This window comes from Delphinapterus leucas, chromosome 10 (assembly GCF_059928025.1).
Source record: "Delphinapterus leucas isolate spDelLeu-1000000601 "Yukka" chromosome 10, BTC_Dleu_Yukka2, whole genome shotgun sequence".
Lineage (NCBI taxonomy): Eukaryota > Metazoa > Chordata > Mammalia > Artiodactyla > Monodontidae > Delphinapterus > Delphinapterus leucas.
This window is the reverse complement of record NC_143138.1, coordinates 64,342,931-64,358,632: the sequence shown is the minus strand read 5'-3', so window position 1 is coordinate 64,358,632 and position 15,702 is coordinate 64,342,931. Positions and strand designations below refer to the sequence as shown.

The following is a 15,702-nucleotide window of genomic DNA, read 5'->3' as shown; positions in this document are numbered from 1 at the left end:
GTTTTTTTTAATTGAAGTATAGTTGATGTGCAATATTACATAAGTTACAGGTATACAACATAGTGAATAACAATTTTTAAAGGTTATGTTCCATCTATAGTTACTACAAAACACTGGCTATATTCCCTCTATTGTACAGTACATCCTAGTAGCTTATTTATTTTATGCATAATAGTTATATCTCTTAATCCCCTATCCCTCTTTTGCCCCTTCCCCTCTCCCTACGAGTAACCACTAGTTTAAAAATTAAAAGAAGAAAAAAATCAAGCATTTATCCTTCCTTTCCCAAGTGAATTTTTGATTAAACCAAGCAGTTGGTGAGAGGAAATTCTTTATAGAGGTCATTTTATCTAATAAATGAAGCAGTAATGGTATCACCATTTTGCAACACCTCATAAACTAGTGGATCTAGGCAATGGTCAAGTATTCTGGGGTTGACCAAGTTCCATGTAGGGCTCCATTATTTTTTTTTTCCTCTTGTATTTGTACTGTCCTCTTTGAAAGAAAGGAAACTGGAAGTTAAGTGCTGTTTGTGATTCCCTGCTGTATTTATCAAATATTTTTGTGCCTCTGATTGCTACTGTTATATACTAAATCTATCAGTTTACTTTTGGAATAGTCCTTCATGTTTTCCTTGGGTAGCTCTGGTTGCAGAGTAAATAAATGCCAGAGGGCTGTAGACTTAGGCCTGTATTCTTTCCTCCACTTTACCTTGACTCCATGGTTACATTTACTTATTACTATATTTATTAGTAGTGTCTCATCCTTATGTAATGATAACTTTTAATAACCACGTGTTTCCTTCTAAGTGTCCTTTACTAATTATGCTTTTTATATCTGTATATCTGTTCATAATAATACATTTTGTTCTGTGTGTCAGTTAAATATTTACATATAAGTTATAGGTGTGGATCTATTTAAGCAATTTTGTTCTTAGCCCCAACAGGTATATATGATCTCTTATTTTCATACATTAGTAGAAGCTCTCATAAATGGAGAAATTACTTATTAATTTCTTGGCTAGTTTTGTCTAGCTAATAAAGAATGACTTACTTTTAAGAGCAATTTTCAGGCATTTCTGTTAGTTAGTATCAGGTTTGTTGGTGTCTCTTAAAAAAACTTTTTTTCCTTTAAGCTGGATTGACTCTTCTCCTGTATGTAATTGCTATACTATCAACATTTTTTATGGTTTACTTTCACATAATTGACATCTTTCTTATGCTCCTCGAACAGGAAGGAAGCACAGAAATGTTTCTGTGGGTCGGCTAATTGCCGGGGTTACCTGGGAGGAGAGAACAGAGTCAGCATCAGAGCAGCAGGAGGGAAAATGAAGAAAGAACGATCTCGGAAGAAGGATTCGGTAAGTGTTCCATTCTTCTTTCAACTGTCACCATGTGCATTTTAAGAAGGGAGGTAGCTTTCCTGATTGAACTTTGAAAAGTCAAACTACAACCAGAGAAATTCAGGGTTAAATGAGATAATCACGGAAAAGAAGTACGATTGCTATTTTTGTTTCATGGAGGTTAGACGTGGATACTGAGAACTATTGAAGGCATCTTGAAAACAGACAGGCTAATAGTTTTTGAGAGCCTGTAAAACTCCTAATCTTATGTATAAGTAACATGTTTATCTGTTGACTCACATAAGTCTGATCTACATTCCTAATCTTTTAATATTGTTTTGTCTTTTGTTTGCATGTGTTATTAAAATCTCTCAAAATCCTCCTTGGAGAGTAAGGTGAGTTTTGAGAGGTAACAGGCAACCCAAGAGTGAGAAAGGGATAGTCTCAGATGGTCTTTGTATTTAATCCGTTAGAACAGTGGTTGATAGCCTTTTTTCTACCCCAGTTCACCTGAGTCACAACTGGAGGTGAGTGGTATCTTGCTACTACAGGAGCTCTTAACTGGGACAAGAATTTTGTGTCGTTTTTAAAAAATCCCCCCCCCACCTTTTTCTGAGGATCCCTTTGTCAGAGCAGTGTTTCTCCACCTCAGAACCACTTGGCAGGGTCCATTGTAAAAATGCACATTTTGGGGCCTATCTGCAGACCTGTGAATCTTAGTGGAGGGCCGGAAGGAGCCAGGGGCCAGAGGTGTTAGCCAGCAAATCCACCTGTGAGTCTTTTGCAGTTAGCTCATTCCTAGGCTTTTCAGGAACCCATACTTATGTTAAGAATTATAAATGACAGCAGTCTTACTATTTAGTTGAGCAGGTAGAACACATAAGTCAGGAAAGGGATAAAAATATGATAGTTAAAAGGTGATGTCAGTAAACCCAAATTAATTGGAGAGAATTAGTTATTGAGAATCTGAATTCTATAAGAAGACTTAGATAGCAGGAAGCATTAGAAAGGGCCATTTAAAAATTAAAAAAAAAAAGGGTCATTTAAAAAATGCAAAAAGGGAAAGTTTACAAGAAACACCCATGCTTCTACCACCCAAGATGAACAAATGCTCTTTAGATTATTGTTGCTTCAGCTCTATTTTTTAGAGAGCATATATATTGTAACTGTGTGCTAAGCACTCTTCTAAGCGCCTGACACATTAACTCATTTAATTCTCACAATAAGCCCTTTAAGTTAGGTACAAGGATTTTCCCTCTTTTACGGATGAGAACACTAAAGCACAGAGGCTACAAGGTAGCCCAATAAGCGACAGGAAAGAGCTAGTCTAGCTCTTTTCTTTGCTTTTAACTGTATTGAGTTCCTTTGTGTAGAGTTTTAGAAATGATATATATATATATATATATTTCTACAATTTTTAAAAAAAATTTTATTTATTTTTTGGCTGTGTTGGGTCTTTGTTGCTGCACGTGGGCTTTCTTTAGTTGCGGTGGGTGGGGGCTACTCTTCATTGCCGTGCGCAGGCTTCTCATTGCAGTGGCTTCTCTTGTTGCGGAGCACGGGCTTTTAACCACTGCGCCACCAGGGAAACCCCCACAATTTGTTTTTTACTCTTCCATGTTGATATATGTGTATGTATATATATATGTACATTTTTAACTGCTGTAAAGGTTTTCATCATATAACAGTTTATTTACATATATTCCTACTGATGAATACTTGTGTTTCCAATCTTTTGCTCTTAATGTCTTTGCACATGTCTCTTCTGTACATGTTTCTTTAAGGTATATCCATGGAAGTGGGATCACTGGGTCATAGCCTATTAGCTTTTGGACCTGACTATTACAGGAAATTTTTCTTTAAACTTCATCAAGATTACTTTTATTTTTTTATTTAAAAAACATTTTTTTTGTGGTACGCGGTACCTCTCACTGTTGTGGCCTCTCCCGTTGCGGAGCACAGGCTCCAGACGCGCAGGCTCAGTGGCCATGGCTCACGGGCCCAGGCACTCCGTGGCATGTGGGATCTTCCCAGACCAGGGCACGAACCCATGTCCCCTGCATCGGCAGGCGGACTCTCAACCACTGCGCCACCAGGGAAGCCCCTAGATTACTTTTATTTTTAACTCTTGTTTCATATAATTGATAGTTTACCAGAGCAACCACAAAGTAGTCATTAGGACATGTTGACCTAAGCTAAAATCTCCAAAAAGCTTCCCTTTGGCTATTTTCTGTTTTCAAAACTTACATTAAAAACTGCATTATTGGTGGGGAGTGTTGTTGTAGTGTGATGGTTTCCTGGGTGGTATTATACTGCCATCATAACAATATCAGATGGCTTTCTACCTTCCTGATAAGATTCAGGAACAACCCCAAGGGACCAAGACGTAGGTATTCCTGGTTTTTGCTTGCTTGTTTTTATTCTGGTAATAGTGTGTCCATATCAATATTTTATGGTATTGTAGACTAAATTAGATGTAAAGTGAATCTAGTCAGTTGGTTGGGCTGAAGTCATGGGTTGCTCCAGATGTGAATTTTTTTTTTAATTAATTAATTTATTTTTGGCTGCTTTGGGTCTTCGTTGCTGCACACGGGCTTTCCCTTAGTTGCAGCAAGCAGCGGCTACTCTTTGTTGCGGTGCATGGGTTTCTCATTGCAGTGGCTTCTCTTGTTGCGGAGCATGGGCTCTAGGTGCGCGGACTTCAGTAGTTGTGGCTCGCTGGCTCTAGAGCGCAGGCTTAGTAGTTGTGGCACACGGGCTTCGTTGCTCCGCGGCATGTGGGATCTTCCCGGACCAGGGCTCGAACCCGTTTCCCCTGCATTAGCAGGTGGATTCTTAAGCACTGCACCACCAGTGAAGCCCTCCAGATGTGAATTTGAAGCTGTTCTGGAACAGGGATGTTTTGGATGAAACTTTGCCCTGATAGAGGAATGACCCAGAGTGAATCTGGGTTCCTAGAAGGATCATTTGTCCCTTGACTGTAATGAAGAGTTTAACTCCACTTTGGTTTTAATTGGATTGGTCTCCTACTGAAATTGTGGCTGGATGCTTAGATTCTGAGTTCTGGTCAGGTACAGTTGAATAGAATCACAAAAGTAGCACCTCTTGAAATTCCCAAGTGTTAAAGAGTTCCCTGGCAGGGAACTGGGTGCTTTCACTGCCATAGTCCTGGGTTCCATCCCTGGTTGGGGAACTAAGATCCCACAAACTGCGTGGTACAGCCAAAAAAAAAAAAAAAAGGAAAGAAAGAAATTCCCAAGTGTTAGTTTTTGGAATTCTTTTGGGTAGGGGATGCCATGGAAAGGAAAAGATAGCAGCAGTTTAAGATACAGTTTTGCATATTTTAACTATTAACAAGAATATTTTAATGGCACTGTAGTCTGCATCTGCCCTCCCATATTAACCTTTGATTGGTGAACATTTCTTATTCCTTGCTCATATGATTGAAGCTATGTACATACAGTTTATCCACTTAAAAACTGTAAGCTCTTCCAGGACAGGTGATTGTCTTCTTTGGATATGTCACAAACTAGGTACTTAATTAAATACTTAGTTGATGGAGGTATAATAAATCCGCACTATTATCTGACATTATTTGTAGTTTGTAAATTATAAACAGGAAATAGTCTGAAATTTACCTTAATCTCTTTTGAGTTTGTGAAACAAATTAACAGTAACTAACTTACACAATAAAGAGGGTGAAAAGCCACATAAGAGGAAATAGTTGCTTTCAGCAGATAACAAACAAATCCTAGTATCTGGAATATATAGAGAGCTCTGTCTAATCAATAAGAAAAAAATAGCCCCAAAAGAAAAATAAACAACTTCCATAGACACTTTAGTAATCCAGATAGCCAGTAAACGTGTGGAAAGGTGTTCAACCTCATTAGTAATCAGGGGAGTACAAATTAAAACTACTATCAGATGTTATTTGCATACTGACCACATTGATAAAAATTAAGTCAGATGATACACAGGAACAATAGATCTCATACACTGGTGGTGGAGGTGTAAATGGATACAATCACTTTTGAAAACACTTTGGTGTTATTTACTAAAGGTGAATGTATGTATACTATATGAGCCAGCAGTTGCACTCCTAGGTCTATAACCAGAGAGAGACTTGTTTAAAATGCACATCAGGAATTACAGCAGCATTGCTTACATTAGAAAAAGTAGAAACAACTCAAATACCCATTAACATTAGAATAAATAACATATGAATAAATTATAATCATATGATGAAAAACTAGTCATGAAAATAAAGAAATTTATGGTTGCATGCAACAATGATGACTTAAAATGTAAAGTTGATTGAAAAAGAACCATGGCACAAAGATTTTTTGTCCAGTGTGATTTCATTTACATAAATATTAAAAACAGACAAAATTATAGTGTTTAGGAATTTATAATATATGTAGTAAACCTATTTTAAAAATCAGAACTATTTCCTAAGAAGTTAGGAGACATTGTCTCTAGAGTTAAGAAGAGAAGGTATTATAACAAGGAAGGGGCACATGGAGCACCTCAGGAACACTGGCAGTGTCCTCCCCATCCCCCCACCCTCCCTTTTACCTGAGTGTTGGTTGCCATGGATATTGCTCAACTGTTTATTAAACCTGTTTATTTACTAATTGTTTATATACTTTTCTATACGTATGTTATATTTATCAGAATGTATTAACAATGGTGTTTTAGACCCATTAAAGACAGTTCATACCCCAAAATAAAGAATAAACATTTTTCTTGAACTGATTAGGTAATTAACAGAATAAATTTTTAAGTGCTATAGAATTGTGTATATACATATAAATTTTCATTTATCAGTAATTTATTAAAATACATCCTAATCCTCCTTATACTTACCACAAATCCTTTTTGGAAGGTGGTGACCCATAAATGAAAAATAAATACTTTTAGTAAATTTAATGAAAGCAATCAATGTCAGTCATCTCCTGGCTTCCTCCTCTGTAGGTGTCCTAAAAGTTATTAATTCCACAATTGATTGTTCACTTGAGTACCCAAAATTATGGAAGATGTATCATATCACCACTAGGATTGGCATGCTTACTTTTATGTAATACAACCATTAAGCTTATCATTATAGTAGGAATGTTCAGAGGTTGTTCACCTTCTGTATTTTGTTTGCAAAATTTTGTTATTTATACTTCTACATTTTTACTGTTTATTTCCTTAAGAATGCTACTTTTTTATATCCCAGTAGTGCCTTTTATACAGTAATATCTACTCAATTTATTGATGAATGAAAGTAACAACTCAGTTTTAACTTTTCAGATTACATGCCTAATTATGAAAAGGAAATAACCCCAAAAGGAAATATAAGCTTAGTGAATTTTTGCATCTCAAAACTGTCAAAAGCAAGATTCTTGTATTTGAGAGGGAAAGTAGTATTTTAAAGCCCTTGGTCTTTCCTATGCTAATCCTCTGGAATTTGGGACATAGGAAATTTTTACATTTAGGTTTTGCAAGGAAAAAAACATCTTTAAGGAAATTGTCTTACATTAAGATTTAACTGTAAATTGGCTCTTCTGTTCATGTATTTAATCTATTCAAAACCTAAGAAATAATACTGGAAACGAAAAAGGATGAGCCTCAAATGTACTTTTTAGAAGGAAAAAATGAGTTTATGTATCTTCAACTTCTTGCAGGCAGCATTTTATATTTTCTCATTTATTTTTGTTCTATATACCATAATAAGAGTTTTGGGGTATAATATGAAATAGAAATGTTTCAATGCCTTGCCTAAAATTATATTAAGTGAGACACTTAGCCAGTTAAGTAACAGAAAATTTCAAGATATTTTCTTTTATATTTGCTTTTCTCTAATTTATTATCAGCTCATTCTGTACTTTTATCATTGCATGTCAAGTTGATTTAATGCTGTCGTTTATATCTCTTCTCCTTCAATCTCTATCTTGTCTAGATTTCATCCTGTTTTTGTCAGACTAATTATTCTCAAATTCCATTTTGATCATATTATTCCCTTTTTGGGATTCAGTAATAGAGCTCTCTTACTTAGTCTCATCAAATCCAGATTCTTTTATATTACATCTGAGATGTTCTAACACCAGCCTTCTTTTTGATAAGATTTTTCTCAATTCCTCACTGCACCTTATCCACTCCAGCCAGTAGTATGCACTGTCATAATTTTCCATTTCTGGTTGTTCAGACTTTTCCTTCTGCTTCCTCCCTCCTCCCTCCTCTTGTATTTATCTTACCTATTTCTAACCCCACTTCGGTGAATTCATTTCTGGTGACTCTCATTTTTCTCTTTTTTCTTTTTTTTTTTTTTGCTGTACGCGGCCCTCTCACTGTTGTGGCCTCTCCTGTTGCGGAGCGCAGGCTCAGCGGCCATGGCTCACGGGCCTAGCCACTCCGCGGCATGTGGGATCTTCCCGGACTGGGACACGAACCCGCGTCCCCTGCATTGGCAGGCGGACTCTCAGCCACTGCGCCACCAGGGAAGCCCTCTGGTGACTCTCATTTTAAGCACTCCCTTCATCTTAGACCTCTTAGGTTTCTTAACATTAATATCATTGTTCGTTTTCATATGAGTTAATTTTATCTCCCCGATAGTAAGTTCTGTGAGGGTGTCTTCTCTTTTTTTTTTTAGCGGTACGTGGGCCTCTCACTGTTGTGGCCTCTCCCGTTGCGGAGCACAGGCTCCGGACGCGCAGGCTCAGCGGCCATGGCTCACGGGCCCAGCCGCTCCGCGGCATGTGGTATCTTCCTGGACCAGGGCAGGAACCCGTGTCCCCTGCATCAGCAGGCAGACTCTCAACCACTGTGCCACCAGGGAAGCCCTGTGAGGGTGTCTTTATATCTTTTATAACTGCTGCAACATAGCTAGAAAACAACCTTTGGAACCTTGATTTTTGTTGCTGTTGTTCTCTATTATTTAATATCTTTGGAACAAAGAATTTATGTTAAATTATAAAGCCTATAATTATACTTTATATGTGCTTGTGAGCATTCTCTGCTTCCTTCTCTCTGCTTATAGCTCCTGGAGGATACCACCATTTTGAATTTTGTGTCTTACCTCCCTTGCCCTTTTTTAAAAACAAACAAACAAAAAATCATTTATTTTTTTATTTATTTATGGCTGCGTTGGGTCTTCGTTGCTGCGCGCGGGCTTTCTCTAGTTGCGGTGAGCGGGGTCTAATCTTCATTGTGGTATGCGGGCTTCTCATTGTGGTGGCTTCTCTTGTTGCGGAGCACGGGCTGTAGGTGTGCAGACTTCAGTAGTTGTGGCATGTGGGCTCAGTAGTTGTGGCTCTTGGGCTCTGGAGCGCAGGCTCAGTAGTTGTGGCCACGGGCTTAGTTGCTCTGCGGCATGTGGGATCTTCCCGGATCAGGGATCGAACCTGTGTCCCCTGCATTGGCACGTGGATTCTTAACCACAGTGTCATCAGGGAAGTCCCCTTTGCCATCTTAAAATAGACTTTTCAGATATGTATCTATAAAAAATTTGTTTTTGAGGTGCAGAGAAACGGATTCATACAGCATGCAATATTCTGTAACTTTGTTTTTTTACATAGCATTATGTTTGCTAAGATTGATAATTTTTGTTGCATTTGGCTGCACTTGATTCCTTTCATTGTGGTATATGCCATTATGTGAACATGCCGGTTTATCCAGCCTGGCCACAGGCATTTGGATTGTTGGCAGTTTTTTGCTCTTATGAATGGCTGTTCAATGAACATTCTTCTGATTCCCAGAGTACACATGTGCAGAAGTTTCTCTAGGGTTTATTCTTAGGTGTACAGCGGCTAGGCATAGGGGATACAAATATTTATTTTTCAAGCTTTATTTCAATGCTTTATTTTTTCTGACATACTTTTTTTTTCCTGACATACTTCTCACCTAATATAATTTTTCTTCCTCCCATAAAGGCAGATATTTTTGTTTTGCTTCATTGCAATGTCTTCAGCACCTAGAACTACACTAGATGTATAAGTGCTTGGTAAATATTTGATGATTGAATGAAATGCCTTTCAAATTGATCATACCAATTTATATTTTCATTAGCAGTGTACAAATGTTTGTTTTGACCCACATCTTTGCCTAGACTTGATTTTATCAGACTTCTTATAGTGAGTGTAATATGGTTTCTTACTGTGGTCTTAGTTTTCCTTATTACTGGTGAGGTCGAGCATCTTTTCAGATTGTTTGATTCTTAGATTAGTGGGGGTTTTGTTGTTGTTGTTGTCTATAACCAGATATTTTTCCTTGCTGTGGCAGGTGGATGGAGAGCTAGAAGCCCTGATGGAGAATGGTGAGGGTCTCTCTGATAAAAACCAGGTGCTCAGCTTATCCCGGCTAATGGTTAGAATTGAAACTTTGGAACAGAAACTTACCTGTCTCAAGCTCATACAGGTGAACACTTTGATATTAATTTATTTTTTATTTCGGAATTTGAGGTGGGACATTTAAACTACAATCCAGAATGATGAAGGGAAAAGGAATAATTCTGATATGAGAAGAGTTACTCATTTTTAAAATGGATATGTGAGTTCTATATGACTTTGACAACTTGTACTCTTAAAAATGTCTTAAGAGTTCAGCATCATTTAATCTATTAGTAGATATTGTGTGTTTTCTCTCCAGTCAAAGAACATGGTGGAATTTTTTTTGTGTGTGTAACAATTCATGACACTTGATAGAGGGTCTCTCCCCACCGCTGCTTGATTATTAGCATGGCAAGGCCATTTTTACCATAGGATCTCAAAGCAAGGAATTTTAACAGTAATCATATTTACTCCAGTTTATTAAATATTCCACAAGAAGTTGGATAATAAGAAAAGATTTTTAAATTTTTTTATAGTTTTAGCTTTTTCAGTAAAAATTGTGAATATAATTTTTTTTCTTAGTCCTTCAAAATTTGAACTTTATAAAGTCCAGGTTGACATTTTAAGTATCAAAAAAGATTATAATCTCTCACTTTAAAGCATTTATTAATTGCACAGTTCTAGTAGATTAATCAAAATAGAATTTCTAGGTTTCTTTGTGAATGTAAATGAACTCTAGTCCTCTCTGTGGGCCCTCTTTAACGCTCTCTGTGGTATTATGTGTCTCCCTCCTCCCACCCCCCAATATACTGCATCCTGCTTCGCTTCCCCCATGGAAGAACACACATTCACAGTCTTGCCTGAAGTCCTTTCTGGAACGTCATGGGCTGTCTTTGTTGTGGATCTGGATGGCAGAACTAGGTGATGGCCGGGAAAGTAACCAGAAGCTTCAGGAAGAGGTCAGTTCACATTCAGCTGACCTGCTTGTTTCTTAAAACCACTATATTTATTATTTAGGTTGAGGGTATGTGATAATATCAGTGATAATGAATTTAGCACTATATTTACCACTCATATTAAATAATTACATCATTTTATCATCCCAATATCATTCCTATAACTGTAACTTTACATACACCTTGCTGGAAGTGAGTTTGCCCAGTGGTTTTCCCTATGGTATCTTTTAAAGCTTAGTACTACATAGTTGGGAACTGCAAGAGCAAGATATACTAGTATCATAGTTAAGTGAAAGATCCAGTGTGTTGCTAAAACCATAATTTTAAAAAGATAGGAAACCATATGGAACTTAAATCCTGGGGTTCTAAAAAATTATGAAGAGCTGAATTCTGGATGACAAGAGTAAGAACATTTTGAGGAGTAAATTGTTTTAAAAGATCTAAATAGATGTTCATTGACAATGTCGTTAGTGGAATTGTTATATTTATACCGTCCCGTGAAATACACAATATTTTCTAACTTGGTTTAAATGTAGTTCTTTTTAATCATAAGTGCTAATATAATCCCCAGGTCATTTAATAATATACTTTTAAAAACAAAAACGTGAGTGGGCAAATGAGTGATTGTCTTGCCTCCATCCTTCTCCCAGGAGATTCAGCAATAAGTAGGAGTTGGGGAAGCCTTGGAGTTTCTGTAGAACTACACTGGGGGAGTACTTTGGAAGAAATTATTGGATTTCAGAGTGTGGGGTGGGGGTGGTTATCTCAGAATGAAGAGAGTGTCTCTCTTTGCTAGACAGCTGTTTGTCAAAGGCTAAGGAGGTTAAGTAATATCTGCATTTTTTGTTTGTATGCAAGACATTTAAATATATATTGTTGCTTAGTTCCCAAGCCTTTATCACAGTCACTTGGGAAACTTTTTAGGAAAACATACCCAGGATGAGGTCCAGTAGTGTTTATATTTTTTAAAAATCTACCTGGGTTTGAGAACTACTGGTAGAGAATATTAATTAAATTAGTCCTATTTGATGTGTGAGCAGTCACCTGCTCCACATTTTTTTTTTTTTTTTTTTTGCTCCACATTTTATTCTTGCTGGTCAGGCTTATTAAAACACTTTTCTGGGACTTAGCTGGTGGTCCAGTGGTTGAGACTCTGAGCTTCCACTGCAGGGGCACGGATTTGATCCCTGGTTGGGGAACTAAGATCCCATATGCCTCGTGGTGCAGCCAAAAGAATAAAAAACACTTTTCCTTCCATACTAGAGGAAAGTAATATTATGACATTTAAATCCATCTGTGGTTACAAGATTTAGGTCTTAATTTAATAAGACAGTAAAAAAAAAAAAACACTGTTTCTACAGAATTGATCTGAGTCCCATGGAGAGGCTTGAAAAGTCAGCTGTACAAAGTGATGTTTGTTTTTTTTTAAATTATGTTTAATCAGATTATAAAGACTTTGGAACATTTACCCATTCCTACTAAAAATATGTTGGAGGAAAGCAAAGTACTTCCTATTATTCAACGTTGGTCTCAAACCAAGACTGCTGTCCCTCAGCTGAGTGAAGGAGATGGGTATTCTAGCGAGAATACATCACGTGCTCACACACCGCTCAACACACCTGATCCTTCCACCAAGCTGAGCATAGAAGCTGATACAGACACCCCCAAGAAGCTAATGTTTCGCAGACTTAAAATTATAAGTGAAAATAGCATGGACAGTGCGATCTCTGATGCTACCAGTGAGCTAGAAGGCAAGGATGGCAAAGAGGACCTTGACCAGTTAGAAAACGTCCCTATAGAAGAAGAGGAAGAGTTACAGTCACAACAGCTACTCACACAACAGCTGCCTGAATCTAAAGTTGATAGTGAAATTGCTGTGGAGGCCATTAAGCTACCCACATCTGAACCAGAGGCTGACACTGAAATAGAGCCTAAAGAGAGCAATGGCACAAAACTAGACGAACCTATTGCTGAGGAAACACCATCCCAAGATGAAGAGGAGGGTGTATCTGATGTGGAGAGTGAGAGGAGCCAGGAACAGCCAGATAAAACAGTAGATATAAGTGATTTGGCCACCAAGCTCCTGGACAGTTGGAAAGACCTAAAGGTAAGAAAACATTTCTGTTCATTTTAACCTGAATTACCCAGGTTTAGAGTTCTATAAACCTTCAGTCGAATTACCTACTTTTCTAGCTATATGTATTTTTGAAAAATGGAATACTATCTCTCTGTCAGCTAATTATAAATGTCTTTATAAATAAATAATGTCTTTTAAACCTTGGCCAGAGATACCAGCCAAACTAATATACAAACATCCCCCTTTTCCTTGTTTACAAAAGTATATCACAACAGTAAATTCAGTCATTCAAGTGGTCTTTACATTAAAAACAAAAATCCTTTTAGTAACAAATATGGATTCTACATTTGAGTCTATGTAAGAAAAAAATGAATGTTTAAAATAATTGGAAATTAATTTATTGGATTAACTAGAAATTAATTAAAAATAAAATTAATTGGAAGCCAAGGTAATTTTGCAACTTCTCATCAAAAATGATTGAACATATAAAGCTATAGAATCATGCTTGTTAGCTTGGTGGAATGTCTCATGACAAAAAAAACCCCAAAACAAACTATTGAACATAAATATCTGTTCCAGTAAAACAACATTATATGGAGCTAGTTCCTACTCAGTTTTATTATTGTTTCTGAAATAGGCCTACTTTTAAATGCCTATTTTTCTGGCCAGAAGATGTTATCGAGAGGAAAAATATAGAGTTCTGGAACCCTTACATCTAATACTTGCATAATCACTTGTTAAAGTATATAGCATGATGTGCAGGGTTTTCTTGGCAGAGAACCCAGTCTGGGTCTTGGATAAACACAGAAGTGAATAACAGGATGAGCCTAGGAGAGATGTGGCAAATTCTGATTGTAAGTGGGATCCTGGGATCCAGGTCTTGAGGACCCTGTGGGAACAGGTTACTACCTAGCCTCTGTTTTTCTGTTCCTCCTTTCTTGCGCCAGAGGTGAAGCAACCAGATAAACCAAGAATACAGATTTGCAGCAAAATGGACACCTGAGTCTTCTCTGTTCCCAATTATGACTACAAAGCTCACCCATTATATCCTACCATTTGACCCATAGGGAACTATCCTTATACTGAGCAGAATGAGTGTAGTTGGTTGGTTGTGCACTGTGCTTATTTTTGCATTTGTAATTTACTGTGTTGAGACCCTTTTTTAAGTATGGTGTGGTTTCAGCTCTCATTTACCCATTTGAGCTCTTACTCATGCTACTCTTTGATCACCTACAGTTCAGCATAAACTCAGCCTTATTATTTGAAATCTGACCTTTTTATAAATATAAAAGGAAAGATTCAGAGTAAATCTGTTTATTACACAACATGTGAACGCAGGAACTGGAGTTGCAATTAATTGAAAGAGCTGCTGGGACAGTCATTTGTGTGAACCTTTATTTAAGGCTGCTTTGTGAGGGCACAGGAGTCCCTGGACGAAGCCCCTCTTGTGTTTGGAGACTGCTAGTAGAGCCTGTACTATGATTGGCTCAGTAAGGAAGGTGGAAATGGAGACAGGCACTCAGGTGAAGGTAGAAAAGACCTTACATAGTTTTATAGAGAGGGGGGTTGTAGACCTAGTAGTTCACTTTTGCCTGAGAAGGCTCTGGTTGACGTAATTAAAAAAAAAAAGACATAATCATCTTAATTTCTTAAAAACCTGTCTCTTCTTGAAATCTGGAATAAGTAAATGTTTTTGTTTCTCTGTATGGTAGTTTTTTTTTTATTATAATTGTAATGATATAAATTATTCTCTGGAATATCCTTAACTCAATTAGATATAACTGGTACTTTAAACTCACACTCCAGACATAAATGTTTTTGAGTCCTACACAATTATTTCTTCCCTTGCTTGTCCTCTTCACTCCTATCTGAAAGATCGAAGTGGTTGCACAGTACTATGTAGACTGATGATCCTCTTGACTTGAGGTTTAAAATTTTATTTGTACCTAAAATATATTCTTCTTAACGTTCATACTTTGGATTTATCCCAATTCTTAGCATCAAGGAAGTTATTAAATAAAATCATCCTTCCTCAAACTTTATAGTTTGCTCTGGAATCATTACCCATCTAGAATTGCATTACTGAGAAATGTTTTTGCTTGCCTGAACTGTGATGTTTTGTTATGCATTGGTGCTGGGGTTCTTAATTCATCTATCATTCTAATTAACATTCACCATGGTTCTAATTTCAAAACCGGTTATAGTTGTCCTTAAAAAATATACTTCAGCTAGGGAACCCATAATTTGAACATGTTTTAGAGAAACACCTTGACTTGATGTGATTACTATATATCCATCCTTTTCCCGGCATTGAAAGAGTTAACTACTTCTGTCTGACTTCCACCTGTGTGTTCAAGTAGATGTTGGCAGAAAAGAAAATGTGTTATTCAACCAACTTTTATTAAGCACCTGTTGCCAAGCATGTGTTAGTTGCTGATGTTAATTTCAAGATTATACTAAAAAGCATTGATCTAAGATTGTGGTTATGTTAGCCACTCCAAGCTTCCCTGACCTTCCTGGGCCACTGTAACATTGCTGGACATGTGTTCCACTTGTCCTTTCTACATAGTGGATGGAGTGAAGAACTGAAAGAGGTTGCTTCAGATTTCTTAATCTTGATTTTGCTGTGAAGGCAGACTATAGGGATCATCAGTAAATGAAAGAGGGTGGGAGGGAAGGGAATGAAGCTTCATGAATTACTCTTTGTCCTCCCAGATCTGATGATGATCCCCCTTGTAACTTGAACCATTTCCATCTAGCTTCTCAGGGCAGCAAGGAGCTTGTTAACATCACCAGCTGACCATGTGTCTCCTTTTCTCAACTCCATTTTCAACTTCGTGCTGAAGAAAAACAAGAACCTAGCGTGCATTCTGTGAAGAAAACAGGAAGATGGTTGGGAAGTTGGATGATGCATGAAAAATATAATAGGTGAAAAGAGGACAGAGGTGGTTAACTCACTGGCACCGGCGTTATTTTGGTGCGTCCATTGCCGACAATGGATGTCGTTCTGGGAAAATC

At 37.3% G+C, this 15,702-nt stretch overlaps 1 protein-coding gene across 9 annotated transcripts in view; it reads left to right on the top strand.

Moving 5' to 3' along the window:
* The window catches only part of SETD2 (SET domain containing 2, histone lysine methyltransferase), a 113,557-nt gene that overhangs the window by 48,290 nt on the left and 49,565 nt on the right, over positions 1-15,702 (top strand). For 6 of the 9 annotated variants that reach the window (XM_022573298.3, XM_089918069.1, XM_089918076.1 and 3 more), the window contains 4 exons: positions 1,234-1,360; positions 9,605-9,739; positions 10,491-10,610; positions 12,052-12,714. In XM_022573298.3, the coding sequence (XP_022429006.2) occupies positions 1,234-1,360; positions 9,605-9,739; positions 10,491-10,610; positions 12,052-12,714 (1,045 nt within the window). Of the gene's footprint in view, positions 1-1,233; positions 1,361-9,604; positions 9,740-10,490; positions 10,611-12,051; positions 12,715-15,443; positions 15,631-15,702 lie in introns of those variants that run through there. The other 3 variants (XR_016394474.1, XM_089918075.1, XM_089918073.1) reach the window with 3 other exon arrangements.